This window comes from Choloepus didactylus, chromosome 2 (assembly GCF_015220235.1).
Source record: "Choloepus didactylus isolate mChoDid1 chromosome 2, mChoDid1.pri, whole genome shotgun sequence".
NCBI classification, from domain to species: domain Eukaryota; kingdom Metazoa; phylum Chordata; class Mammalia; order Pilosa; family Megalonychidae; genus Choloepus; species Choloepus didactylus.
Genome location: NC_051308.1, coordinates 28553805 through 28581740, shown reverse-complemented (window position 1 = coordinate 28581740; position 27936 = coordinate 28553805). Strand labels below are relative to the sequence as shown.

The window sequence follows — 27936 nt, the reverse complement described above, 5'->3', positions numbered from 1 at the left end:
TATAGACACTAATGACTTGTTTTCTTTGTAAATAATGAAGGTGTTGAAAGAGGTTGTTTTTAATTAATATATGCCTTAAGCATGGATATCATCTATTCATTGTTTTCCTCAGCGATGTACAAGGATAAACAATAAAACATCTTGAAAACCTGGATTGTGATTAAATAAAATGTAAACAACCTTCATATTGTCAGGAAACTTAAGCTTACAATTGTCTCAGCTTTATGAGATATCAAAACGATAATACTTGTTCCTAACATTCATATGAGAATACTTACACTGTCTTCCTTAGATAGTGATTAGCTTTTGAATGAATGACCACTGTTAACTTTAAAAGCTGTATTCCCTGTATTTATTAGAAAAAGCAGAATTTTGTTTTGTTTGGTATATAGCTGTCGGTAATCAGGGCATTTTATTTTCTTTACATTTTATGTTTGGAAAGTAGCACGTTTTTTAAAACAATGATTGTCTGAATTCTAAATGGTCATGGTTTTATGAGATTTATGAAAAATAGTGCTACCATTGTTTAGATTTCTGTTCAGTTGGATTGTGTCTTATTTGCTTTGTCTACTGGCATCTAAGTTAATTTACCTAATTGTTTCTTTAGCATAGTACATGGCAGTTGAGGATAGGCTTCCAGTAGATGAATGAATATCTCTGCACTGTTCTCAACCATTACATACTTCACCTCACATTTAACACTCTACCTCTCATGAACATAGAGTTAGAGGAGCAGAGTCTAGACATAGTCTAGCCTTAAAATGGAATAAAATATTCATTGCTGTAATCCATTTATGAGGACATTAGGCTGAATTATTTCCAATAGTCTTCTCTGTTTGCTTGTCTGAACAAATCTAGGCAGTCTCTAGTTATTGTAGATGTAAGACAATTTGAACATTTTGATCAATTTTTAGTCCATAGATATATATTCCTAGCTCCTGCTTGGTACTTTTCTGATAATCTCAGCTTTTAAAAAGCCAAAATGAGAGTCTCATAAAATATGTTAATGAATAATGAAAATAAGGTCTGTAGTATGTGTGGACTAAATTAAGGTTGAAGATGACAAATAGAAATGCAATTTTACATTAGATGAACAACAGGAAATAGCACTGTCAACTTCATTAGGCAACCCTGATTTGAATGCATATGATCCCTGATAAAGATGATCAATTTGAATATTCTATCAAATTTTTTAGGTGGAAAGTGAACATGAATCTAAGCCCATACCATCTTTTCATCTCAGGTTAGTATTAAAGATTAAGCCTAAGAACTAAAGCGAAATATCATTTGTACATGGGCTGAGGAAATCCAGAATGTCTTCTATGGCAAACAGTCACTCAGAAGCATTGAGCATTTTTGGTTTGTTTGTTTGTTTTAACAAATTACAAGAAATAAATTATTAAGGAAGGTAAGAAGATAGGTAAAGTTCCAGAATCTGAATTCATTATAATTTAATAAAATGGGAACTCTAGTGAACAGCTTCTTCCAACCCCATAATTCCCAAAAGAGATTCTCTACTATTTATAGGAGTGTTGTGGATTTTTTCCTTTGCGTTCAGAAAGTATTTACTATGAGTTTTTATACTGCCCATGCCAAGAACTTAATGAATCAGGCTTCCCCCCCACCCCACCCCCCGCTCGTCTGCCTTTGGTTATAGTACTTAGAAGGCTGTATTAGTTTTGTAGGGCAGCTTAAAACAACAGAAATTTATTCCCTGAGTTCTGGAGGCCGGAAGTCTGAAATAAAGTTGTCAGCAGGGTCCCATTACCTTAGAAGGCTGTAGGGGAGGATACTCCCTTACCTTTTCCAGCTTCTGATCACTCCTGTCATTTATTCACTTGTGGCCGTATCACTCCAATCTCTGTCTCTTTGGTCACATTGGCACCTCTTCTCTGTTTGTCAAAATCTCCCTCTGCCTCACTTTTCTAATCCATGACAAGCCTCTCCTCTCAAAATCTTTAACTTAATCACATATTTTGCCATATAAGGTAATATTCACAGGTTCTGTAGATTAGTATATGTACATATCTTTTGGGGGGCCATCATTCAGTCCACTACAGAACCCAAAATATCAGAGTCATTGATACAAAATATGTATTTTGTTATTGGTAGCAGCATACTTCAGAATAGATATAGCCTTCACCAAAGAGTATGTGAGAGAAGTGGAAGCACCCATTAAGGGAGATAGAAAGTTGTGAAACGTTTGTGTGGAAATCTTGTCTAGTTATGATTGTGGTGCTTGCTAAAGGTTTATCCTGACAGCAAGTACAAACAGAAACTGAATTCAAGAGTCTTCATTGGAAGTTCAAGACCTACTAACTTAGTATGATAATACATTTGTTAATTGATTTTATTGGACCAACACAAAATTATTAAAAATTTTGTGAGAAATAATGCTTATTTTTGTTTTATCAAAAAGGGAGATTTTGACTATTTAATTTTTCTCCTTTGTATTGGTATAATGTGTTATGCTTAAGGAATACATTAGATATTTATTTTTGAAGAACTTTTTAGCAACCGGAAGTCTTGTATGCTAATGGAAGGTTTTGAATTTCCTTAGATTTGTTTAATAAAAAAGATGTAGGATTTGTATGATATTTTGAGTTTTTTGTGCGTGTGTTTTTCATTTAAGGATATATAATACTTAGAGACTGAGGGGAAATTATACTTAGAAATGGAAGCTTTAAAAAATGTTTTTTTATTTTTCACATTTCTTGGGTAAGTATATCAGTACAATTATAAAATAGAAAGAAATAATGTTATTACATTTTGTTTTTTCTCCTAAATTTTTCAAATGAATTTAAATTTTATTTAACTTTAGTATACTTATTAAACTATTACTGTTATTTCACTTGATAGAATTGTCGCATATTATACCAATATTAATATGTTATTAATTTAAAACAGCACTTGAAATCTAACTATTAATTATGTTGCTAACTTGGGAATTAATATCTAATTATTTCAAATTTTATATAGAAATATGTAAATTAAAATGGAAAAATAAATAATCATTCAGGAGAAGGAACTATTTTATTTTTAAGTGAAAATTGTGAGTTTATTATTTTGGCTTTATAAATTTGGTTTATCAGGTTGTATTTGTGGACATTAGATTCATGTTTCCAGAAAAATCAAGCTGGGGGAGGTGGGGTGTGTCAGGTTTTCTTTTTCTTTTCCTTTAAGAGAGACCTAGAAGAGGAATAGAAAAGGAACATGTTTACTTTTAAGTGCTTACACACTTGTAAAGGGATACTTATTACAGATCTTCCATTTTTTTCATTCATTTAATGAATTATTATTGCACATCAATCATATGGTAGGCTTTATGTTGGGCACTTTGAGTATGTGACTGCAAGGAAAAAAAAGTTGACTTTATTTGCTGCCAATGATGAAATCTGAGCTTTCGGGCAAAAATCAGAATTTTGGAAAACATGTCTGCCACCATGAGCTTGACAGCTTCCCAATGCTTAAAGACTTTTCTGATGAGATTGTCAGTGGTAACGAATGTGATTTTATAATGAGATGTATCAACATTTGGAAGATCAGATAGCTCAGTAAACCAGTGTTTTCCAAATGACCAATGCATGATGTTACCAAATCATGCATGGTATAAAATATTCATTCAGGTGCACTATAGAATATTGCATTTTCACATTATGAAATATGAAAAGTTAATTGCTATGGTTTTAAATTCCACATTGCAGATCACCTTTTAGAAACTACTGGTTGAATTCTGGTGTAGTATCAAAGTAGGATATTCGTAACTATCTGAAAGACTATTAAAATACTCCTCCCTTTTCCAGCTGTGTATCGGTGTCAGCTAGATTTTCTTCCTTTAATAGATTGAATATAGAAGCTGATACAAGAATCCAGCTGTCTTCTGTTAAACCAGACTTTAGAGATTTGCAAAAAACGCAAAGCAGTGCTGCTGCTTCTCACAATTTTTTTTTAGAAAATATAATTATTTTTAACAAAAATGTTATTTTTACAAATGTTATATGTTATGAGTTTATTATTTTTAAATGAAGTAATAAAAATTAAAAATTTTCTTAGTTTCAATTTCTAATACAGTAAGTATTGACGTATAAGCTACATAAACAAAAACTCCTTGGGGTTCTCAGTTATATTTTAGAGTAAGTTCTGAGATAAAATATTTGAGAATTTCTGGTTCATAGGAATGCTTACATATATGAAATATATGTTGATGAGATTATGGAGAATCTTAACATTTTATGCTAAGAAATGTGTACTTTACAGAAAACAATAAGGAGTTACAGAATATTTTTTAGCAGAAAAGTGATATAATTGAAGTGGTACACAAATAAATAAGATTAATCTGGAGGTGATAGATACATTAGGATGAAAGGGATGACAAGTAGAATGGGGAGAGGAGTCATAGAGCATTAGTAGAAGGGCAGATGTAAGATCTTTAAGGGCCAGGTTTGGTTTCAGCTCTAAATGAGAAAGACTGCTGAAGTCTCTCTTGACTTGACCTGGCAACTGATAGGATAAGGGGAGGGAGCATTCAAATGTCAAGTTTGAGCTTCGATAAGTGGGGACAAGAGAAGAAGTTGATTCGTAGGGAAAGTTCAGCTGTTTTCAGATTTTGTGTGTGTGTGTTGTATAATTAAGGATTTGAGATAGAATAACCAAGTAGAAATATACAGTAGAGAACTAAAATTTTGGACCAAAGTAGCCTTCCAGCTCTTTTGATATCATGGAGCATCTCTGATTTGATATAAAGCACATTTATTAACTAATATGCTGGGCCATGTACCATGTGTTGTTGCAGTTATGTTTATATATGTTTGTGTGTTCATGCCCGTGTCTGTGTTTGGATGGTTTTGAGCATTACCCCATGCTCTTTCATTTTCAAGATTTATTTATAACATTGTATGAAAGATCATTTTTTTTTCTATGCATGACAATAAAATGTGATTTAAACGAGTTATAATCAGAATTTAACAATGAAAATAGATTTCATTCTTTCTTTTAAAAACTGACTCAATTAGTCATTGGTACATGGAAGAGAAACATCTATTTCATATCCCTCTTATGACAAGTGTTTTTATTTGAAATTCATTGATACTGTGTAGATGATTTACCAAGGACTTTTTAAAATGGTTTGAAAATATGCTCTAACAACCATCTGATAATATGAAAAACTGAACAAAATGTGTACTCAGATGAATGATTCTCTGAAGGAATAATGGTGCAAATGAATTATCAAAGAGTGGAATCATTAAAAACAAAACATGTTTGGGGTTTTATTGAATCTTAATTGCAGGCTTATGTATTTTCTTTTGTGTGCTAAGGTAAAAAGAAAATTACTTAACTAAATTTTTGGAGGCCAGTGTTGTAGGACATACATTGTACCATAATTTATTTTTCACATAAAAGCTGCTGTTCATTTTTTTCCAGCATTAACATGCGTGCTTTCCTCATGTAGGAGAATATATAAAAAACTGGAGGCCAAGATATTTCCTTTTGAAGACAGATGGCTCATTCATAGGATATAAAGAGAAACCTCAAGATGTGGATTTACCTTATCCCCTCAACAACTTTTCAGTGGCAAGTAAGTTAATTATAATTGTTGATTCACCTTGCATTTATTTGCTTCTCAGTCCTTATGTGTCAGATATCTTAGGATATATGAAAAGCCTGTGGAGAAGTTTGGTTTTGAATTTAATAGAGACATTTTCAGCTTTGATAGAATCCCAATTCCTTAGCATAGGGATTGTTGATAATATGTTTACTTTATGTATAGTACAGTACAGTTTAATATTTTTGTAGTTAGAATTTGTGATAAATATGATTCCCCAAATGTGCCTCAAGTTCTTCTTTATAAAATGTAAACAAAGACCTTTGCACTTCGTTGCTAAATTGAACTTGGTTGTAAGATGTGTGAGTACTTAGTGTATTTCTAATCAGTCTCCTATTTAATCTTAGCTTTTTTGATTGCATCATGAGAAATCAGTGATTTAAATTAGAAATTATTTTATAGGTGTATTTTATATTTTTAGTCAAGTTTTTCTTCCTTACACATATCTAACAAAATGTTTTTAACTTGTTTGGAAATTTTATATTTTTTTGAACATAGCACGTAATAAACTGAAAGCTGATGATGATGATGGTTATTATTGTTACATTATGATCAACCTCTTCAGGCTGTTCAAATTTGCTGATTAATCAAGGAAAAGGTCTTTCTGTGTTAATTTAGAAGTAAAGCATTTTAAAAGTTATGTTAAAATAAACTTGTATAAGAGCTAGCATCTATACCACTGAAATAAAACCGTATAATAAACAACAATCTTAATTTTCATTTTGGTTGTATGTTGTTTGGAAAAGGTATGAGGCAAATTTCCCCAACTGTGAAGCAAAGTATAAAATAAAAAGTACAATAAAACAACAACAAATCCAAGAAATCAAAAGTTCTTGAATGTTATAAAATTCATTTTACCATTATATAGATTCCCTCTTTTTCTACCCCTATTATTTTGTGCAGGTTAACCCTTCTCAATAGGTAAGAATGGGTAGCCTTTTTTTTTTTTTCTTTTCTTTTAAAGTAAAAATGAAACAATAAACCAAAGGATCTGTGAAGTCATTTGAATAATAAGATACTAACTGGAAAAAACAAAACAAAACAGACTTGACTATATCAGTAGATTCTTATGCAGGAATTTTGTTTTTTTTTTTTAAAATGAGATCACTATCATATGCATGTATTAGTTAAGGAACACATCTTTTTGCCCCACTCAAATGCCCATTAGGTATTAATTGCTCTCAATAGAAAATTATTCTTAAATTCTGTTGTCAATTGAAATAACATCTTGTATTTCATATTGCTTTAAGAACACATTTTCATTCTAAAGAGCTTTTGAGAAAGCATTGGCTTTAAAGTGGTAGAAATTGGCTTTTAAAACAATAGCAGCATTCATTATCATGTCCTGTCTAAAGCCAGAGTAGTTTCTTACTTTGTCCGTTTTACTAGCAAATGCTGTTGGTCTGAAATAATTTATAACATTGCAGAACTCCTATAACTGCTGATCAAAATGCAGCATTTTTTGACCTTATGAAATTTCACACCCCAACAAGTTTTAAAGACATACTGTATGTCACAGTCTGCCAACATCTGCTCCAACACTTCCACTGGCAGAGGCTGAAATAAATGCTGCACTCTTGGGGAGAGATCCTATTTAGTGACTGACAGTCAACGTATCCATGAAATAAGTAATAGTCTACATCTGTAATTTTTACTTGTGTAACCAAGAAGTTGTAGACAGTTGACTGAAACTAATAAGTAAAGTTGTAGACCAGCTTCTTAGTTTTCAGAAATGTTATTAACATGAATCTTACACTAAATAAATTATTTTAAATTGATTATCCCTAAAGCTTGACTTATTGCAAACTTAAACTTTATAAATAATATTATCTGAGGAAATAATGAGTCTAGTGAAATGGGCACTGTTTAATGAAATGATTCAAATTTCAACTTTGCCCTAAGGTATGACTGTGACCTTGGGCAGGTTATTCTCTGAAACTCTCTGATCTTTAGTTCCTTCATCAGCGTATTGAAAACACTTGGATGCACTGAATTTGTACGCTCTTTTTTGTCTCTAACATTCTGTGATTCTGTGAGGTGGAGTTTGAGCAGGTCCTAGAAGAGTGAGTAGGTGTTAAGCAAATTAAAATAGAAGAGAAAGGCATTCCAGGCCAGAAGGACAAAGAATGTTTTTCCTGAGGCACTAAGAGAAGTAAGAGTTGGAGCAAGAGAGGATTACTCCACCAATACTTTGCCTTTTGTGCTAGCCCCCTTTAGGGTATTAAAAAAAACTGTTTTACAAGATATTTCTGTGGTATGTTGGGAAATGTTATATACGTATATATTCCACTGATAACTACAATTTGGGTCCCTGTTTTTCATATAAAATGAAAAATGCCATTTCAAATTTAATCTGTTTTTTAGTAGAATTTTATTGAAATAGACTTTTTATCCATCTGAAAAAAATCAAAGTATGAGAATTGAAAGGGATTTTAGAATTGATTTCTAATCTTCCTTAAATTTCAGATTCCTTCTCTTCTGATTCAGATTTTCCAAAAAGATAGTCTATCATCATTGTCTTCACTTTACTTCTCAGCCCATGGCAGTTTTAGCTTCCTTTCTTAATCAGTTGATTGAAACTACTTTTAATAAGGTCTCCAGTGACCACTTAATTGCCAAGTCTAGTAGTCATTTTTCAATTCTTATTTTTTCTGGATTTACCTCTGGGTTGTATGTTATACTGTTGATCACCACTCATTACAAGAAGAGATCTTGTGATGATCTCTTCCATTATGTTCTGGGATGCATTTCTCTCCTGGGCTTCTTTCTTTAGCTAACTCATAAATTATGGTGTTTAACAGGCTTCTGGCCAAGATCTCTTCTCAATTTGAACCCTCTCCCTGGATGGTTACATTCAGTTCCAAGGTTTTAGTTATAACCTGTATACAACTTACTGCCACACCTATTTTCGGATCAGACCTCTCTCCTGAAATTAGATGCCTTTATTTCACTGATTGCTGGACAGATCTATGTAGGTACTGTTTAGATTCGACATACCCAAAGCTGAACTCAAGATAATTTTGTCTATTTCTTCCCCTATATTTAGTATCTCAGTTTTATCTCTACCTGAGCAGAAATGTGGATCCATTCCTTGACTTTTTTTTTCTTCAAGTCATTAATCTATTCCCAATCCGTTTCTAGTTTTGCTGATTTTACTTCTTACTTCTAGAACCTGTTACGTTTTCCTAAAATTGTCCTGGAATGAGCTCTCATCATCTCTTGTCCAAAGGTGCTTAAGTAAAGGAGCATTCTACATGTAAATATCATTTTTAAATACTTTTTCCTCTGACTCCTTCCTTGACTTCTTTCCTAGTCATCCCAAATAACAGTGTCACACAGTTAATCCTTTTTGAAATTTCCTATCCTGTGTGTGGGGGTAATTTAAAGTAACAGTATTTGGAAACATAGGAGTTATCAAAAATTGATATTTAAATATATTTTCAGAAATCTAAGTTCTGTTAAATATTTAGAAAGTTTTTATTGAAGGTTTATTATGTTCTCAATATTGTGCCAAGTCTGAGGGGTAAAAGAAGGAAATAAGGAAGGAAACCCACCTTTTTTAAAACATTACTATGTGCCAAACCCTTTCACATAGGTTATCTAATTTAATCTTCACAAAAACAGTATGAGTCACTGTGTCCCTATTTTAAAGAGACTCAGAGAGGTTATGTGACTTGCTTTTAGGTTGCGTATCTGGCAAATATCAAAGCCAGAGTTTGAGACATGTCTACAATTCTACTAACTTTGAAGCCCATACTCATTTCATTATCACACAGATATATGATCTAACCCTTGGCTTTGAAGAATTTATAGTCTGATATCAAAAATCTTCCATAAACTATTGGAATTGGTACTTTGAGATATTTTATTGTTAAGTTTTGAAGTAAGTTTTGCAACTAATATACGTATATACATAGTAAAAGTTTAGGAAAGGGAGGTATCATTGAGGACTGGATCACTAAGATAAACTTCTTGGAAATTGAGATTGTTTGGAGAAGTAGGTAGTAAGATTTGGAAAGATGAAGTACATTCCAGATAATAGGAATAGCATTAATTTGCAGTTATTTCGGGGGAACTTTGGCTGAGTCTCTTATTCTTGAATTAAATGGTTATGAAACCCTCAGAAATGAATGAAAGCTCCAGATGGTATGTTATTTCCCTGTGCCTAGTATAAACTGAAAAATATCAAAAGAGGAAAAAGGATAAATGATAGGAGTAAATAAGGCACTTGAAATATTTAACTGAATGCTATAATCATACTAGACACTTTCTCAGGGTCAGAGTAAAGCACTGTACCCTGTTAAATCACCTGATATATATATTTTTTAAATATATTTTTTATTGAGATTGTTCACATACTGTTGTAGTTTGCTAATGCTGCCAGAATGCAAAACACCAGAGATGGATTGGCTTTTATAAAAGGGGGTTTATTGGGTTACACAGTTACAGTCTTAAGGCCATAAAGTGTACAAGGTAACACATCAGCAGTCAGGTACTTTCACTGAAGGCCAGTGGTGTCCAGAAAACCTCTGTTAGCTGGGAAGGCACATGGCTGACATCTGTTCCAAAGTTCTGGTTTCAAAATGGCTTTCTCCCAGGACATTCCTCTCTAGGCTGCAGTTCCTCAAAAATGTCACTCTTTGTTGCACTTGTGGTATTTGTCCTCTCAGCTTCTCCAGAGCAAGAGTCTGCTTTCAGTGGACGTCTTCAAACCGTCTCTCATCTGCAGCTCCTGTGCTTTTTTCAAAGTGTCCCTCTTGGCTGTAACTCTTCTTCAAAATGTCACTCTCAGCTGCATTGAGTTCCTTCTTCTTGTCAGCTCATTTATATGGCTCCATTGATTTAATTTAGACCCACCCTGAATGGGTGGGGTAACTCCTCCATGGAAATTATCCAATCAGAGTCATCACCCACAGTTGGGTGGGGCGCATCTCCATGGAAACACCCTAATCCAAACGTTTGAACTGAATCCCCACTAATATGTCTCCCCCACAAGATTGCGTCAAAGAACATGGCTTTTTCTGGGGGGCATAATATATACAAACGGGCACACATACCATACAACTATCCAAAGATCCAAAGTGTACAATAAATTGCCCATGGTACCATCATACACAACTAATTTTTTTTTTTTTTCAATTTTTAGGATGCTTTCATTACTCCAGAGAAGAAATAAAGACAAAAAAACAAAACTCAGATCCTCCCATACCCCCAACCATGCCCCCTTCCGTTACTGAGTCATGGTTTTTTGATGTAGTACATTTGTTACTGTTGATGAAAGAATGTTAAACTACTACTAACTGTAGTATATAGTTTACAGTAGATATATATTTTTTCCTATATGCGTCTCTATTATTAACTTCTAGTTAGAGTGTCATATATTTGTTCTAGTTCGTGAGAGAGATTTCTAGTATTTGTATAGTTACTCAGGGACATTGTCCACCAAAAGATTCACTGTTTTATACATTCCCATCTTTTAACCTCCAACTTTCCTTCTGGTGACATGCGTGACTCTGAGCTTACCCTTTCCACCACCTTCGCACACCATTCAGCACTGTTAGTTATTCTCACAGCATGCTACCATCACCCCTGTCCATTTCCAAACATTTAAGTTCACCCTAGTTGAACATTCTGCTCATAATAAGCAACTGCTCCCCATTCTTTAGCCTCATTCTATAGCTTGGTAACTATGTTTCATGTCTATGAGTATACATATAACTAGTTCATATCAGTGAGACCCTGCAATATTTGCCTTTATGCATCTATCTTATTTCACTCAATATAGTGCCCTCTAGGTTTCTTCATCAACCCATTTCTTTTAAGATGGTTTTGTTCACACACCATACATTCTGTTCTAAGTAAACAATAGATGGTTCCCTGTATAGTCACATATTTATGTATTCAGCACCATTGCCACTATCTATATAAGGACATCTCCATTTCTTCCACAAAGATGGAGGAAGAGTCAAAGAAGGCAGAGAGGCAAAAGAAAAAGAAAGAAAGAAAAAACAAACAAAGACAAAACTTGATAGCTAGAAAGCGACAAAAGGAAAGATAGGATTAATCTAAAGTAGAATGAAGAGTCAGACAGCATCACAAATGCCAGGAGTCCCATACCCTTCCCCTATTCCCCACCCTCCCATATGCATTTAGCTTTGGTATACTGCCTTTGTTATATTAAAGGAAGCGTAATACAATGTTTCTGTAAATTATAGTCTCTAGTTTGCATTGATTGTATTTTCCCCCCAATCCCACCCTATTTTTAACACCTTGCAATGATGACATTCATTTGTTCTACCTCATGTAAAAATATTTGTACCTTTTTTTAATAATCATTGAGCACCTTAGGTTTCCCTGAGTTACACAGTCCCAGTCTTTATCCTTTGTCTTTTGTTCTGGTGTCCCACATGGTCCCAGCCTTCCTCTTTCAAGCATACTCACGGTCATCTTTGTTCAATTTACTTACATTGCTGTGCTACTATCTCCCAAAATTGTTTTCCAAGCCTCTCACTCCTGTCTTTTCCTTTCTGTCTGCCGCGTTTCCTTTAGTGTTTCCTGTAGAGCAGATATCTTGTTCACAAACTCATTGTCTGTTTGTCAGAGAATATTTTAAGCTATCCCCCATATTTGAAGGATAGTTTTGCCAGATACAGGATTCTTGGTTGGTGGTTTTTCTCTTTAAGTATCTTAAATATCACCCCACTTTTTTCTTGCATCCATGGTTTCTATTGAGAAATCCACACATAGTGTTTTCAAGCTTCCTTTGTATGTGATGGACTGCTTTTCTCTTGCTGCTTTCAGGATTCTCTCTTTAACTTTGACGTTTGATAAGCTGATTATTAAGTGTCTTGGCGTAGGCCTATTCAGATCTATTCTGCTTGGGGTGCACTGCACTTCTTGGATCCGTAATTTTATGTCTTTCATAAGAGATGGGAAATTTTCATTGATTATTTCCTCTATTATTGCTTCTACCCCTTTTCCCTTCTCTTCTCCTTCTGGGACACCAGTGACACATAAATTCTTGCTTTTCATTTTGTCCTTAAGTTCCCGGAGACGTTGCTCATATCTTTCCATTCTTTTCTCTATATGTTCTTTTGTGTGTAGGCTTTCAGGTACCTTGTTCTCCAGTTCCTGAGTGTTTTTTTTCTGTCTCTTAAGATCTGCTGTTGTATGTTTCCATTGTTTCTTTCATCTCTTGTGTTGGTGCCTTTCATTTCCATAGATTCTGCCAGTTGGTTTTTTGAACTTTCAATTTCTATCTTATGTACAATGTTTCCATTATATGGTTCAGCTCTTTCACCGTATCTTCCCTAAACTTTTTGAAATGACTTATTATAAGTTGTTTCAATTCCTGTATCTCAGTTGAAGTGTAAGTTTGTTCCTTTGACTGGGCCATAACTTCATTTTTCTTAGTGTAGGTTGTAGTTTTCTGTTGTCTGGGCATGGTTTCCTTGGTTACCCCAATCAGGTTTTCCCAGACCAGAACGGGTTCAGGTCCCAGAAGGAAGAAATATTCAGTATCAGGGTGTGTCTTAGAAAATTGGTATACCCTGTGATGCCTCAGGTCACTGTGCTTTTCTGCCCAGCAGGCAGCACCTGTCAGCCTGTAACTCCAGACTAGTGTAAGGAGGTGTGGCCTGTGGCTGTTTTCCCCCAGGCTCTGGGGTCTGGTTCTGAATGGAAGTTGGGTAGTAGAGCTGGGCTCCACCCATTTCCTCTTAGAGAAGATAGACCCCCTAGAGAGAGGTCATTAGCATTTCAATGGTCTCTCTCTGCCTGTGTTATCTCCACCCTTGTCTGGGTCAGAGCACTGGGAACTGAAAATGGCTGAGGCTTTCTCCACTGAGCAGAAACAGGGACTGAAAGTCCCCTTCAGGGCTGGTCCTTGGAGACCCTCTGGCTCTCCAAGGTCAGTCCTCACCCAAAGCCACTGTCTGCTTGTTGGGGATTTGTAGCTCGTAATGAGCAGTCCACACTCACTAATTAAAACCCCATTTGGAGCTCAGCTGAGCTATATTCGCTTGCTGGGAGAGAGCTTCTGTCTAGCACCATGAGGCTTTGCAGCTTGGGCTGTGGGGGGAGGGGTCTTCCGGCTTGGATCCGCAGTTTTTACTTACAGATTTTATGCTGTGATCTCGGGCATTCCTCCCAATTCAGTTTGGTGTATGATGAGTGGATGGTCACACTTGTCCCCCTGCAGTTATTCTGGATTATTCACTAGTTGTTTCTGGGTTTTTATTAGTTGTTCCAGGGGGACTAACCAGCCTCCACTCCTTTCTATGCCACCTTCTTAGATCCTCCTCAATTACCTGATATTTTATATGCAATTTCTGTAGCAGCATTGCTGCTCATCTTCCTCCTAGTAGAACATCAAAGACTTTTACCGACACAAACAAATATTCCATTTTAAAATCCCACCTTAGAAGTTTTGGGTCTTATGCTCACTATGACGGCTATTTAGAAAAACAAAACAGAAAATAATAAGTGCTGACAAGAATGTGAAGAAATACAAAGCTTTATACATTGCTAGTGGCATTTTAAAATGTTGCAGCCACTGTGGAATTCAGTTTGGCGGTTCCTTAGAAAGTTGAAATCATAGAATTATCATATAATGAAGCATTCCTACTTCTTATAATATATCCAACATAATAAAAAACAGGGACTTGAACAGATATTTGTGCACCTATTTATAGCAGCAGCATTCGCAGTAGCCACAAGATGGAAATAACCCAAGGGCCCATCAACAGATGAATGGATAAACAAAATGTGTCATATACATACAATGAAATATTATTCAGCAGTAAAAAGGAGTGAAGTTCTGATGCATGTTCCAATGTGGATCAACCTTGAAGAGATCATGTTGAGTAAATAAGCAAGATACAAAAAGACAAATATTTTATGATTTCACTTATATGAAATACCTAGAAGAAGCAAATTTCAGAGGTAGTAGATTATAGGTTATCAGAGGTGGGGGAAGGGGGAAGAGGAATGCAGAATTAATGGGTGCAGAATTTCTTTTTGAAGTAATGAAAAAGTTGGAGTAGTGGATGTCTGTGATAATGGTGCAATATTGAGAATGTAATTAATATTACTGAATTATATACTTTAAAGGGGTTAAAATGGGAAATTTTGAGTTGTATATATGTTACTACAATAGAAGTTTAAAAGGAGTTACTGGTCTCTCAGTTTTCTCCTTCAGCTAAAAATGTCTTAGAGTATTTTAGTTTGGAAGAGGGAGCATTATCTCTTTATCTGTTTTTTTTTGTTTTGTTTTGTTTTTTGTTTTGTTTTTTAATACCTTACTCCTTTAAAGTAGGAAAGTGGAGGTTGTTTGGATGGAGAGTAGAGATTGATGTATGTGGGTTTGGGGGAGCAACATGTATGCCCATGGGTTTTGTTTGTTTCTGTTTGCTTTGATCATCACCTGCAGCCTGTGTGTAATAAGGTAGCTATGGTGGATATGACATATAATTTCTTTATATTAAATTAATTATCAGTATGTCTCAGTTTTTCAGATAAAAATTTACTGAATGTATAACAACAGCCAGCCTTTGGTGCTGAGGCTAAGGATTCTTGTACTATTGTTGTGTCTTATTACTGATCTCATTTCCTTCATGACATGCTTCCACATCTGTTGAGTAATAATTCTTTTGCATGCCTTCTGACTTTACTCGTTTATTACTTGATTAAAGGAAGGCATAGATTTTTCTGGCTAGTAAGTGATCTGACTTATTTATTTTTTATTTTTAATATATCATTTTTATCTTAAATTTTTAGTTTTAGAAAGTAGAGGTTTTGTGTAATTATGACTCTAAAATTGTAATTAGAAGAATGATTGTTTGCCCTTCATTTGGTGCCTTAGTTCCCACCTTCTTCATTATTAATACATAGGAAATTACGAGGGGTTTAAGGAAGTAAGGGAAGAGAATTTGCATTTTTAAGAACCTACCAAATAATAGGTGCTTTATATATTCACATTTTAACATCACAGGAACAAGAGGAAGTACATATTATCACCTTTTCTTATTAAAAAAAACCAACAACTAGAGAATGTAAATGATATCTAGAGCGATTAGGAAACTTTCTCAGAGTATCAAAGCAAGTAATCGCAAAACTGTGCTTTGAACTCCCATCTATCTAATAATGCCTGGCTTAAATGTATGTAGTCATATATGGGATTCAAAGATGACTACTTTCTTCTAGTCATGTTTAGTCAACACCTACAAAAGCTTAGTGATATGCCAGATGTTATACTTCATAGGTTAATAGCAGATTCTCACTGTTCTCCGGCAGTGTATTTTATGAAACTGTGATTCTTGTTTATGCTGGAACATGGTAGAGATAGTAGCCAGGTGGTCACTTACTTGCTAGAAGCTTAACTATGTAATATTGGGTTGGGTCTTAGAGTTTTGTCATCTGTAGAGTGAGGAAGTTAGATTGAAGAATCTCTGTATTTCTTCTCATAAAATTTGGTGATTTGCCCATCAGCAGTAGAAGTTAATTTATTGAAGCATATGGTCTACTGAGAAATAATAATAATAATAATACCACTTATTGCTCTGCATTTCATGTATTGCAAATCCTGCTAACATCCTTGCAGGGTAAATAATATCACTTTTATAGCTAGGGAAACTAGGCTCATAGAATTCACCAGTGGTCATATATCTATTAACCAGTGGAGCTGTGGGAGTAAACCCACAGCTTTCAGGTTTCAAGGCCAGTGCTTTTTCCACACCACTGCTTAATTAAAGCATCTCTGGCTACCTTAGGGCCTTGAGGTGAGAGGTTTTTTTGGTGTGGGCACTTCAGAGGGTATGGGCATTTCCTGCTTCTAGACTAGTTTATATATCATAATCATTGATCAAATCTTGTTATTCTCAACAAGTATATGAAGATATATTTCAGAGCTTTTGGATACTTCTGTTTAAGAAAACTGAGGCTTAATACAGAGAAATCACGTTTCTGTTGTTACCTCTACAGTTGTTATATGCTAAATCACTGCCTTTCTGTATTTTTTTCTTCTTCTGAATGTTTATGTTAATTTAAAAGCACTTATTGTATTTTGAATAAAGTCAAATGAGGCTCAAGTCCACAGTGGAAGGAAGGACCTTTAAGGCTCGGAATTTAAAAAAGATATAGAGGCATTCTTTTGGGTTGGAAATAATACATAATCAAGCAGATGCTAAAAAAATGAAATGCAGGGGAAGAGAAAAGAGACAAGGGTGCCTGTTTGAAAGTTTTATGGGAAGAGTACATTGCCCCTTTATTACAATAATGTTTCTGCACTATAATAAGGTCTTTCATTGCAAGTTCAGCTTTTTTCATTCGTTTTGTGCTCTGCTTCCTGTGTTACTAATTGTCAGCACAATAGTCTTCCAAATATGAGGCCTCAGTGTCCTTTTGGACCAATTTGTCATTGTCTTTCTTCCTCACCACCCCCTCACCCGTGCACCCAATGTGGTTGCATTTTTAGACATTTTTTTATGTTTTAAAATGGCAAAGCTTTTGAAACATGCCAGAATAGTTCATGATAATTGAATCATCCAACCAGCAACAGTTGCTGCTTCCAAATGCACACTGATAAAGTTTCCATCTCTATAAGGTATTTTTTTTCATATTCAGATATATATTTCAGTGCTCTTGTTTGCATTCACAATGTTGTGCTACCATCACCACCATCCAATACCTAGATATATAGGGTATTTTTATAAGGTAATTAAAAATAAGTATAGATTCCTTTTTTATAGCATTATTTTGTATTCATTGTTTCCTTTGAGTTCCACAATCATCCTGTAAAATAGAGCATTTTGTTGAAGTATTTTCGTAAAACTGTACTATTTACAGATGTACTGTTACCTTAGATTGTTTGGGATATCTGTGCCTTTTGGAAATTATGTTTCTGTTCTTTTCCTACTAATTGCTATTTTTCTTATAGAAAGGTCATTTTATTATGACAAAGGAATCAGCAAAGCTAGCATAGATTGACAAGCCTGAACAAGTGCTGATATCAGTGCCCAGGCAACTTTAGTTATGTTAGTTCATTAGCTTTTTAATATTTGTCCAATAAATATTTCAAATGTGCTCTCAGCCATGTACCAGTAATCTGATATTGACAGATAAACATTTTTTAGATATAATTTCTATAAAGAAATTCTGACACTGTATTATCCTTTGTCAGCTTATCTATCACCTTGAACTTCCTTTATTTTATAATCATATGATCAAAGTTCAGTGGTGCTTTTAAATGTAGTATTCGCAAGGTAGATGGCAATTGCTTTTTTTAGGGCATAAATGTTAAATAATAAGTTTGGTCAATCTTCTTTGGAGAAAACATTTTAATACTCTAGATGTCACCTGTTTTTATCATTAATTTGTTAGCACAAAACTAGAAAGTGAAGTATGTAAAGCTTTTATAAAGAAACAAAACTTTACTTGCTCTCTTGTAAGCAGCTAACATTCCTAAAACAATATTGTGATACAGTAATAAGAAGAGCCCAGAATTTAGGGCTGGAAAAACCTGAATTTGAGACTCTGTTTTACCATCTTAATGGCTTTGTGATTTTGAACAAGCAACTTTAAAATCATACAGCTTCTGCTTTCTTACTTGTGAAATGGAAATGATGAAAATACTTTAAAACTTGATTGGGAGAATTAAGTGAGTTATGGGAGAATTAAGTGAGTTATAATGTATATAGAGTCTTAGTGTTGTGGTAAAACAGCCGATACTAAGCTGAAATAATTACTTAGTTAATTCTTTAAATAAACAGTACATTTTGGAGAAGGATGTAATGGAAAGCGAAACTGACCTAAATTGACAAACGATTTAAGGTGAGTTCTTTTTTCCTATTCTTCTAGAGATGAGTAAGTTCTGCATTTTGCTTGCTATGCATCAGTTAAACTAGTTTTTAAAATGAAGTTTTTTCTTGCTATAGGAAATATGTAGAGTCCTCATTATGGTTGTATTTGAAACCTTTTAAGGTCAGGCTAACTTATTTGGAGACAATTCCCAAGTGCAAAGAAAAATGTCCACTACCTTCTTAAAATTTCAAAATATGAGTGTGTTTTCCAGATAGATCAGATTCTTATTAGTAACCTCTGATTGTCTTTATGTATCTTCTTGATGAAATTATTAGGATTGGCTGTTCACAATCCTGGAAAATTCGTTTTTGTTTGGACAATTCTCTGCTTTACTCTGGATGGGTAGGCCTACCTTTTGTTTTTTAATTTAATAAATTTTATTTTGAAATAAATTCGATCTTACAGGAACAGTTGCAAAAACAGTACAAACCCCATACATGGAACTCCCGACCCCGACCCCCCTCCCCTGATACCCCGATCCACCACCTTTAACATCCTCTCACTCCACCTTTTCTTTCTTTCCCTCCCTCCCTCTCTCCCTCCCTATCATCCATCATCTATTGCCCTGTCCTCTGAACATATGAGAGCAAGCTGCACATATCTTTGAACAAACAATATAATTCACATATACATTTCCCATGGACAAGAACATTCTTTTATGCAATCTCATTAAGTGCAGCTAAGAAGTTCAAGAAATTCTACATTGATATAAACCTTACATTCTATATTTCCGTTTTTTTTTTCTTGTGTCCCATCTGTGTCCCTTTGAGCCTCCTCTTCTCCGACCTCAGATCCCATCCAGGATCATCCTTGGCATTTAATTTTCATCTATTTGACTGTCTTTATTTTTTTTTTTTTTTAATTGTGTAAACATATACAGCTTAAATCTTCCCATTCCACCCCCTCCCTAGCATTCCATTAGTGGGATTAATCACATTTAGAATGTTGCAATGCTATCACCTTCCCACCATCGATTTCTAGAAATTTCTCTTCACCCCAAACAGAAGTCCTACACTCATTTCTTAACTCCGCATTGCCCCTTCCCCCACTTCTCAGAACCCATACTTAACTTTTCATCTCTATGATCGTATTCTCTGATACTTTGTGTTTACTGTGGGGCTTAAATTTAACATCTTAAATCTATGACAATCTTGTTTTTCTTTGATACCAACTTAACTTCAATAGGACACATAAACTATGTTCCTGTACTCCATCATTCCCCCACCTTTATGTAGTTCTTGTCAAAAATTACATATTTTACATTGAGTCCAAAACCACTGATTTATCTTTACAGTTTATGTATTTTAGATCCTGTAGGAAGTAAATAGTGGAGTTATAAGTCAAAAATAAAGTAGTATTGGTATTTATATTTACCATGTGACCTTTACTGGAAATCTTTATTTCTTCATGTAGTTTCAGTCAATTGTTTAGTGTCTCTTCCTTTCAGCCTGCTCAACTCCCTTTAGCATTTCTTATAGGACTGATTACTGGTGATGAAGTCCCTCAGTTTTTGATTATCCATGAATGTTTTCATCTCCCCCTCATTTTTATCCTTCAGTTGTTTGTGAATTCTCCAAGTCTCTGATGGTTATTGACTTCTGTGTGTATTCCATTGTGGTCAGAGAATGTGCTTTGAACAAATTCTTTTTTTTTTTTTTTTTTTTTAATTGAGGCTTGTTTTTATGTCCCAGCATATGGTCCATTCTGGAGAAAGATCTGTGATCACTAGAGAAGAATGTGTGTCCTGGTACCTGGGATGTAATGTTCTATATATGTCTGTTAAAATTCTCTCTCTCTCTCTCTCTCTCTCTCTCTCTCCTTTCTTTGTTTCTCTGTCAGTAGGGCTCCCTTCAGTATCTGAAGTAGGGCAGGTCTTTTATTTGCAAAATCTCTCAGCTTTTGTTTTTCTGTGAAAAATTTAAGCTCTCCCTCAAATTTGAAGGAGAGTTTTGCTGGATAAAGTATTCTTGGTTGCAAATTTTTCTCTCTCAGAATTTTAAATATGTCATGCCACTGCCTTCTTGACTCCATGGTGGCCACTGAGTAGTCACTACTTAGTCTTATGTTGTTTCCTTTGTATGTGGTGAATTCCTTTTCTCTTGCTGCTTTCAGAACTTGCTCCTTTTCAGTGTTTGACAGTCTGATCAGAATATGTCTTGGGGTGGGTTTATTTGGATTTATTCTATTTGGAGTTTGTTGGGCATTTATGCTTTGTGTATTTATATTGTGTAGAAGGTTTGGGAAGTTTTCCCCAACAATTTCTTTGAATACTCTTTCTGGACCTTTACCCTTCTCTTCCCCTTCTGGGACACCAATGAGTCTTAAATTTGGATGTTTTATTTTATTTATCATATCCCTGAGATCCATTTTGATTTTTTTGATTTTGTTCCCCATTCTTTCTTTTGTTCTTTCATTTTCTGTTCTGTGGTCCTCAAAGAGGCTGAGTTGTTGTTCAGCTTCCACTAATCTTGTATTGTGAGTATCCAGAGTCTTTTTTTTTTTTATCTTCATTTTATTGAGATATATTCACATACCACACAGTCATACAAAACAAATCGTACTTTCGATTGTTCACAGTACCATTACATAGTTGTACATTCATCACCCAAATCAATCCCTGACACCTTCATTAGCACACACACAAAAATAACAAGAATAATAATTAGAGTGAAAAAGAGCAATTGAAGTAAAAAAGAACACTGGGTACCTTTGTCTGTTTGTTTCCTTCCCCTATTTTTCTACTCATCCATCCATAAACTAGGCAAAGTGGAGTGTGGTCCTTATGGCTTTCCCAATCCCATCGTCACCCCTCATAAGCTACATTTTTATACAACTGTCTTCGAGATTCATGGGTTCTGGGTTGTAGTTTGATAGTTTCAGGTATCCACCACCAGCTACCCCAATTCTTTAGAACCTAAAAAGGGTTGTCTAAAGTGTGCGTAAGAGTGCCCACCAGAGTGACCTCTCGGCTCCTTTTGTAATCTCTCTGCCACTGAAGCTTATTTCATTTCCTTTCACATCCCCCTTTTGGTCAAGAAGATGTTCTCCGTCCCACGATGCCAGGTCTACATTCCTCCCCGGGAGTCATATTCCACGTTGCCAGGGAGATTCACTCCCCTGGGTGTCTGATCCCATGTAGGGGGGAGGGCAGTGATTTCACCTTTCAAGTTGGCTTAGCCAGAGAGAGAGGGCCACATCTGAGCAACAAACAGGCATTCGGGAGGAGGCTCTTAGGCACAACCATAGGGAGGCCTAGCCTCTCCTTTGCAGCAACCGTCTTCCCAAGGGTAAAACCTATGATAGAGGGCTCAACCCATCAAACCACCAGTCCCCTATGTCTGTGGTCATGTTAGCAACCATCAAGGTGGGGTAGGCAAATACCCCTGCATTCTCCACAGGCTCCTCAAGGGGGCACTACATCTTTTTTTCCTTGTTTTTCTTTTTTTTTTTTTTTTAACTTTCCCTTCTTTTTTAAATCAACTGTATGAAAAAAAAGTTAAAAAGAAAACAAACATACAATAAAAGAACATTTCAAAGAGACCATAACAAGGGAGTAAGAAAAAGAAAACTAACCTAAGATAACTGCTTAACTTCCAACATGTTCCTACTTTACCCCAAGAAAGTTACCTAATCTAGCAACATTTCTGTGAACTTGCTCCTACTATATCCATCAGAAATTAACAGACCATAGTCATTCCTGGGCATCCCCAGAACGTTAAATAGCTTATCTGTTCTTCTTGGATTATTGTTCCCCCTTCCTTAATTGCTCTCTATTGCTAGTTCCCCTACATTCTACATTGTAAACCATTTGTTTTACATTTTTCAAAGTTCACATTAGTGGTAGCATATAATATTTCTCTTTTTGTGCCTGGCTTATTTCGCTCAGCATTATGTCTTCAAGGTTTATCCATGTTGTCATATGTTTCACGAGATCGTTCCTTCTTACTGCCGCGTAGTATTCCATCGTGTGTATATACCACATTTTATTTATCCACTCATCTGTTGAAGGACATTTGGGTTGTTTCCATCTCTTGGCAATTGTGAATAATGCTGCTATGAACATTGGCGTGCAGATATCTGTTCGTGTCACTGCTTTCCGATCTTCCGGGTATATACCGAGAAGTGCAATCGCTGGATCAAATGGTAACTCTGTATCTAGTTTTCTAAGGAACTGCCAGACTGACTTCCAGAGTGGCTGAACCATTATACAGTCCCACCAACAATGAATAAGAGTTCCAATTTCTCCACATCCCCTCCAGCATTTGTAGTTTCCTGTTTGTTTAATGGCAGCTATTCTAACCGGTGTTAGATGGTATCTCATTGTGGTCTTAATTTGCATCTCTCTAATAGCTAGTGAAGCTGAACATTTTTTCATGTGTTTCTTGGCCATTTGTATTTCCTCTTCAGAGAACTGTCTTTTCATATCTTTTGCCCATTTTATAATTGGGCTATCTGTACTATTGTCATTGAGTTGTAGGATTTCTTTATATATGTAAGATATCAGTCTTTTGTCAGATACATGGTTTCCAAAATTTTTTTCCCATTGAGTTGGCTGCCTCTTTACCTTTTTGAGAAATTCCTTTGAGGTGCAGAAACTTCTAAGCTTGAGGAGTTCCCATTTATCTATCTTCTCTTTTGTTGCTTGTGCTTTGGATGTAAAGTCTAAAAAGTGGCCACCTAATACAAGGTCTTAAAGATGTTTTCCTACATTATCTTCTAGGAGTTTTATGGTACTTTCTTTTATATTGAGATCTTTGGTCCATTTTGAGTTAATTTTTGTGTAGGGGGTGAGGTAGGGGTCCTCTTTCATTCTTTTGGATATGGATATCCAACTCTCCCAGCCCCATTTGTTGAAAAGACCATTATGACTCAGTTCAATGACTTTGGGGGCCTTATCAAAGATCAGTCGGCCATAGATCTGAGGGTCTATCTCCGAATTCTCAATTCGATTCCATTGATCTATATGTCTATCTTTGTGCCAGTACCATGCTGTTTTGGCAACTGTGGCTTTATAATAAGCTTCAAAGTCAGGGAGTGTAAGTCCTCCCACTTCGTTTTTCTTTTTTAGAGTGTCTTTAGCAATTCGAGGCATCTTCCCTTTCCAAATAAATTTGATAACTAGCTTTTCCAAGTCTGCAAAGTAGGTTGTTGGAATTTTGATTGGGATTGCATTGAATCTGTAGATGAGTTTGGGTAGAATTGACATCTTAATGACATTTAGCCTTCCTATCCATGAACATGGAATATTTTTCCATCTTTTAAGGTCCCCTTCTATTTCTTTTAGTAGAGTTATGTAGTTTTCTTTGTGTAGGTCTTTTACATCTTTGGTTAAGTTTATTCCTAGGTACTTGATTTTTTTAGTTGCTATTGAAAATGGTATCTTTTTCTTGAGTGTCTCTTCAGTTTGTTCATTTCTAGCATATAGAAACATTACTGACTTATGTGCATTAATCTTGTATCCCGCTACTTTGCTAAATTTGTTTATTAGCTCTAGTAGCTGTATCGTCGATTTCTCAGGGTTTTCTAGATATAAGATCATATCATCTGCAAACAATGACAGTATTACTTCTTCTTTTCCAATTTGGATGCCTTTTATTTCTTTGTCTTGCCGGATTGCCCTGGCTAGCACTTCCAGCACAATGTTGAATAACAGTGGTGACAGCGGGCATCCTTGTCTTGTTCCTGATCTTAGAGGGAAGGCTTTCAGTCTCTTACCATTGAGTACTATGCTGGCTGTGGGTTTTTCATATATGCTCTTTATCATGTTGAGGAAGTTTCCTTCAATTCCTACCTTTTGAAGTGTTTTTATCAAAAAGGGATGTTGGATTTTGTCAAATGCTTTTTCAGCATCTATTGAGATGATCAATTGATTTTTCCCTTTTGACTTGTTAATGTGTTGTAATACATTGATTGATTTTCTTATGTTGAACCATCCTTGCATGCCTGGAATGAACCCCACTTGGTCATGGTGTATGATTTTTTTAATGTGTCTTTGGATTCGATTTGCAAGTATTTTGTTGAGGATTTTTGCATCTATATTCATTAGGGAGATTGGCCGGTAGTTTTCCGTTTTTGTAGCATCTTTGCCTGGTTTTGGTATTAGATTGATGTTAGCTTCATAAAATGAGTTAGGTAGTGTTCCATTTTCTTCAATGTTTTGAAAGAGTTTGAGTAAGATTGGTGTCAGTTCTTTCTGGAAAGTTTGGTAGAATTCCCCTGTGAAGCCATCTGGCCCTGGGCATTTATTTGTGGGAAGATTTTTGATGACTGATTGGATCTCTTTGCTTGTGATGGGTTGGTTGAGGTCTTCTATTTCCTCTCTGGTCAGTCTAGGTTGTTCATATGTTTCCAGGAAATTGTCCATTTCTTCTACATTATCCAGTTTGTTGCCATACAGTTGTTCATAACATCCTCTCATAATTTTTTTAATTTCTTCAGGATCTGCAGTTATGTCACGTTTTTCATTCATTATTTTGTTTATATGGGTCTTCTCTCTTTTTGGTTTTGTCAGTGTAGCTAGGGGCTTGTCAATCTTGTTGATCTTCTCAAAGAACCAACTTTTGGTGATATTTATCCTCTCTATTGTTTTTTTGTTCTCTATGTCATTTATTTCTGCTTTAATCCTTGTTATTTCTTTTCCTCTACTTGGTTTAGGATTGGTTTGCTGTTCATTTTCTAGCTTCTTCAGTTGATCCATTAGTTCTTTGATTTTGGCTCTTTCTTCCTTTTTAATATATGCATTTAGTGCTATAAATTTCCCCCTCAGTACTACTTTTGCTGCATCCCATAGGTTTTGGTATGTTGTGTTCTCATTTTCATTCGTCTATATATATTTAGCAATTTCTCTTGCTATTTCTTCATTAACCCACTGATTGTTTAGGATTGTGTTGTTTAACCTCCAGGTATTTGTGAATTTTCTAAGTCTCTGATGGTTATTGACTTCTAATTGTATTCCATTGTGGTCAGAGAATGTGCTTTGAATAATTTCAATCTTTTTAAATTTATTGAGGCTTGTTTTATATCCCAGCATATGATCTATTCTGGAGAAAGTTCCGTGAGCACTAGAAAAGTATGTGTATCCTGGTGATTTGGGATGTAATGTCCTGTATATGTCTGTTAAATCTAATTCATTTATCAGATTGTTTAGGTTTTCACTTTCCTTATTGGTCTTCTGTCTGGTTGATCTATCTATAGGAGAGAGTGATGTGTTGAAGTCTCCCACAATTATTGTGGAAACATCAATTGCTTCCTTTAGTTTTGCCAGTGTTTCTCTCATGTATTATGTGGCACCTTGATTGGGTGCATAGACATTTACGATTGTTACTACTTCTTGTTGAATTGTCCCTTTTATTAGTATGTAGTGGCCTTCTTTGTCTCTCAAAACATCCCTGCATTTAAAGTCTATTTTATCTGAGATTAATATTGCTACACCTGCTTTCTTTTGGCTGTAGCTTGCATGAAATATTTTTTTCCATCCTTTCACTTTCAGTTTCTTTGTGTCCCTGTGTCTAAGATGAGTCTCTTGTATGCAACATATTGATGGTTCAGTTTTTTTGATCCATTCTGCGAATCTATATCTTTTAATTGGGGAGTTTAATCCATTTACATTCAACATTATAACCGTGAAGGCATTTCTTGAATCAGCCATCTTATCCTTTGGTTTATGTTTGTCGTATTTTTCCCCTCTCTCTATTAACATCCTTTATTGTACCCATACTGAATCTCTTTAGTACTGAACCTTTCTCCAAGTCTCTCTGTCCTTTCTTTGTTTCTCTGTCTGTAGGGCTCCCTTTAGTATCTCCAGTAGGGCAGGTCTCTTGTTAGCAAATTCTCTCAGCATTTGTCTGTCTGTGAAAAATTTAAGCTGTCCCTGAAATTTGAAGGAGAGCTTTGCTGGATGAAGTATTCTTGGTTGGAAATTTTTCTCACTTAGAATTTTAAATATATCATGCCACTGCCTTCTCGCCTCCATGGTGGCTGCTGAGTAGTCACTACTTAGTCTTATGCTGTTTCCTTTGTATGTGGTGAATTGCTTTTCTCTTGCTGCTTTCAGAACTTGCTCCTTCTCTTCTGTGTTTGACAGTGTGATCAGAATATGTCTCGGAGTGGGTTTATTTGTATTTATTTTATTTGGAGATCGCTGAGCATTTATGATTTGTGTATTTATGTTGTTTAGAATATTTGGGAAGTTTTCCCCAACAATTTCTTTGAATAGTCTTCCTAGACCTTTACCCTTTTCTTCCCCTTCTGGAACACCCATGAGTCTTATATTCGGACGTTTCATATTATCTATCATATCCCTGAGGTGCATTTCGATTTTTTCAATTTTTTTCCCATTCTTTCTTTTATGCTTTCATTTTCCATTCTGTCATCTTCCAGGTCACTGATTCGTTGTTCAGCTTCCTCTAGTCTTGTACTATGAGTGTCCAGAATCTTTTTAATTTGGTCAGCAGTTTTTTTAATTTCCATAAGATCATCCATTTTTTTATTTAGTCTTGCAATGTCTTCTTTATGCTCTTCTAGGGTCTTCTTGATATCCTTTGTATCCCGTACTATGGTCTCATTGTTCATCTTTAGTTCTTCGATTAGCTGCTCTAGGTGCTGTGTCTCTTCTGATCTTTTGAGTTCATCTTTAGTTCTTTGATTAGCTGCTCTAGGTGCTGTGTCTCTTCTGATCTTTTGACTTGGTTGCTTGGGCTTGGGTTATCCATATCGTCTGGTTTTTTCATATGCTTTATAATTTTCTGTTGTTTTTGGCCTCTTGGTATTTGCTGAACTTGATAGGGTTCTTTTAGGATGTGTAGACCAATTGAAGTCCTTATCTCTAATTATCAGATCTACAGCTTCGTGGAGTACACTTTCTCTAACTAACCAGCAGGTGGCGTCCACGAGCCACCTGTTCTCCACAAGCCAGTTCTCCCCTGCTTAGCCTTTTTGGTGAGTGGGGGAGTGAGTCTTGTGGGATCTAATTGGTGTACCAAGCTTGCGTGTGTAGTTGGTGTTGCCCGCCCTGTATATGGGGCGTGTTTCTGGGCAGTCAGGGAGGGGGGGTGGTGGCTCTAACAGTCAAATCTCCCTGGTGATCCTAGAGTTTTAAAGCTGCTGCAATAGTCTAATCCTTCAGTTCGGTCCTGCCACAGTTTGTCTCTGCCACTGACCCACAAGTCCTTGGTATTGGTGTATGGCTCCTGAGACTTGCAAGTGGGCCCCTCTTCCAGGCCGTGCACCCCGGGTCCTCTGTTGAGGGATGACTGTACTATGTCACAGGTGAGTGCCGTCCCCCCAGGGCAGTTCTGGGCTGCTGGGCTGTGTAGGGAGGCTCCCAGTCGGCTGAAATGATGACTGAATGGGGCTTTGTTTATTCACACTGCTCCACCTTCCCAACTCTGGGACAATCAGGTGAGGTTGCAGGGAAGGCTAATGTCCACACCCAGTTTTGTGGTGTGTGCCTGTTATTTGAAGCACTTCCATCACAC

At 35.6% G+C, this 27936-nt stretch overlaps 1 protein-coding gene across 6 annotated transcripts in view; it reads left to right on the top strand.

Moving 5' to 3' along the window:
- Window positions 1-27936, top strand: part of AKT3 (AKT serine/threonine kinase 3) — a 413894-nt gene that overhangs the window by 180118 nt on the left and 205840 nt on the right. For 4 of the 6 annotated variants that reach the window (XM_037822276.1, XM_037822269.1, XM_037822281.1 and 1 more), the window contains one exon: window positions 5450-5575. In XM_037822276.1, the coding sequence (XP_037678204.1) occupies window positions 5450-5575 (126 nt within the window). Of the gene's footprint in view, window positions 1-1196; window positions 1244-5449; window positions 5576-27936 lie in introns of all 6 variants that reach the window. The other 2 variants (XM_037822307.1, XM_037822299.1) reach the window with 1 other exon arrangement.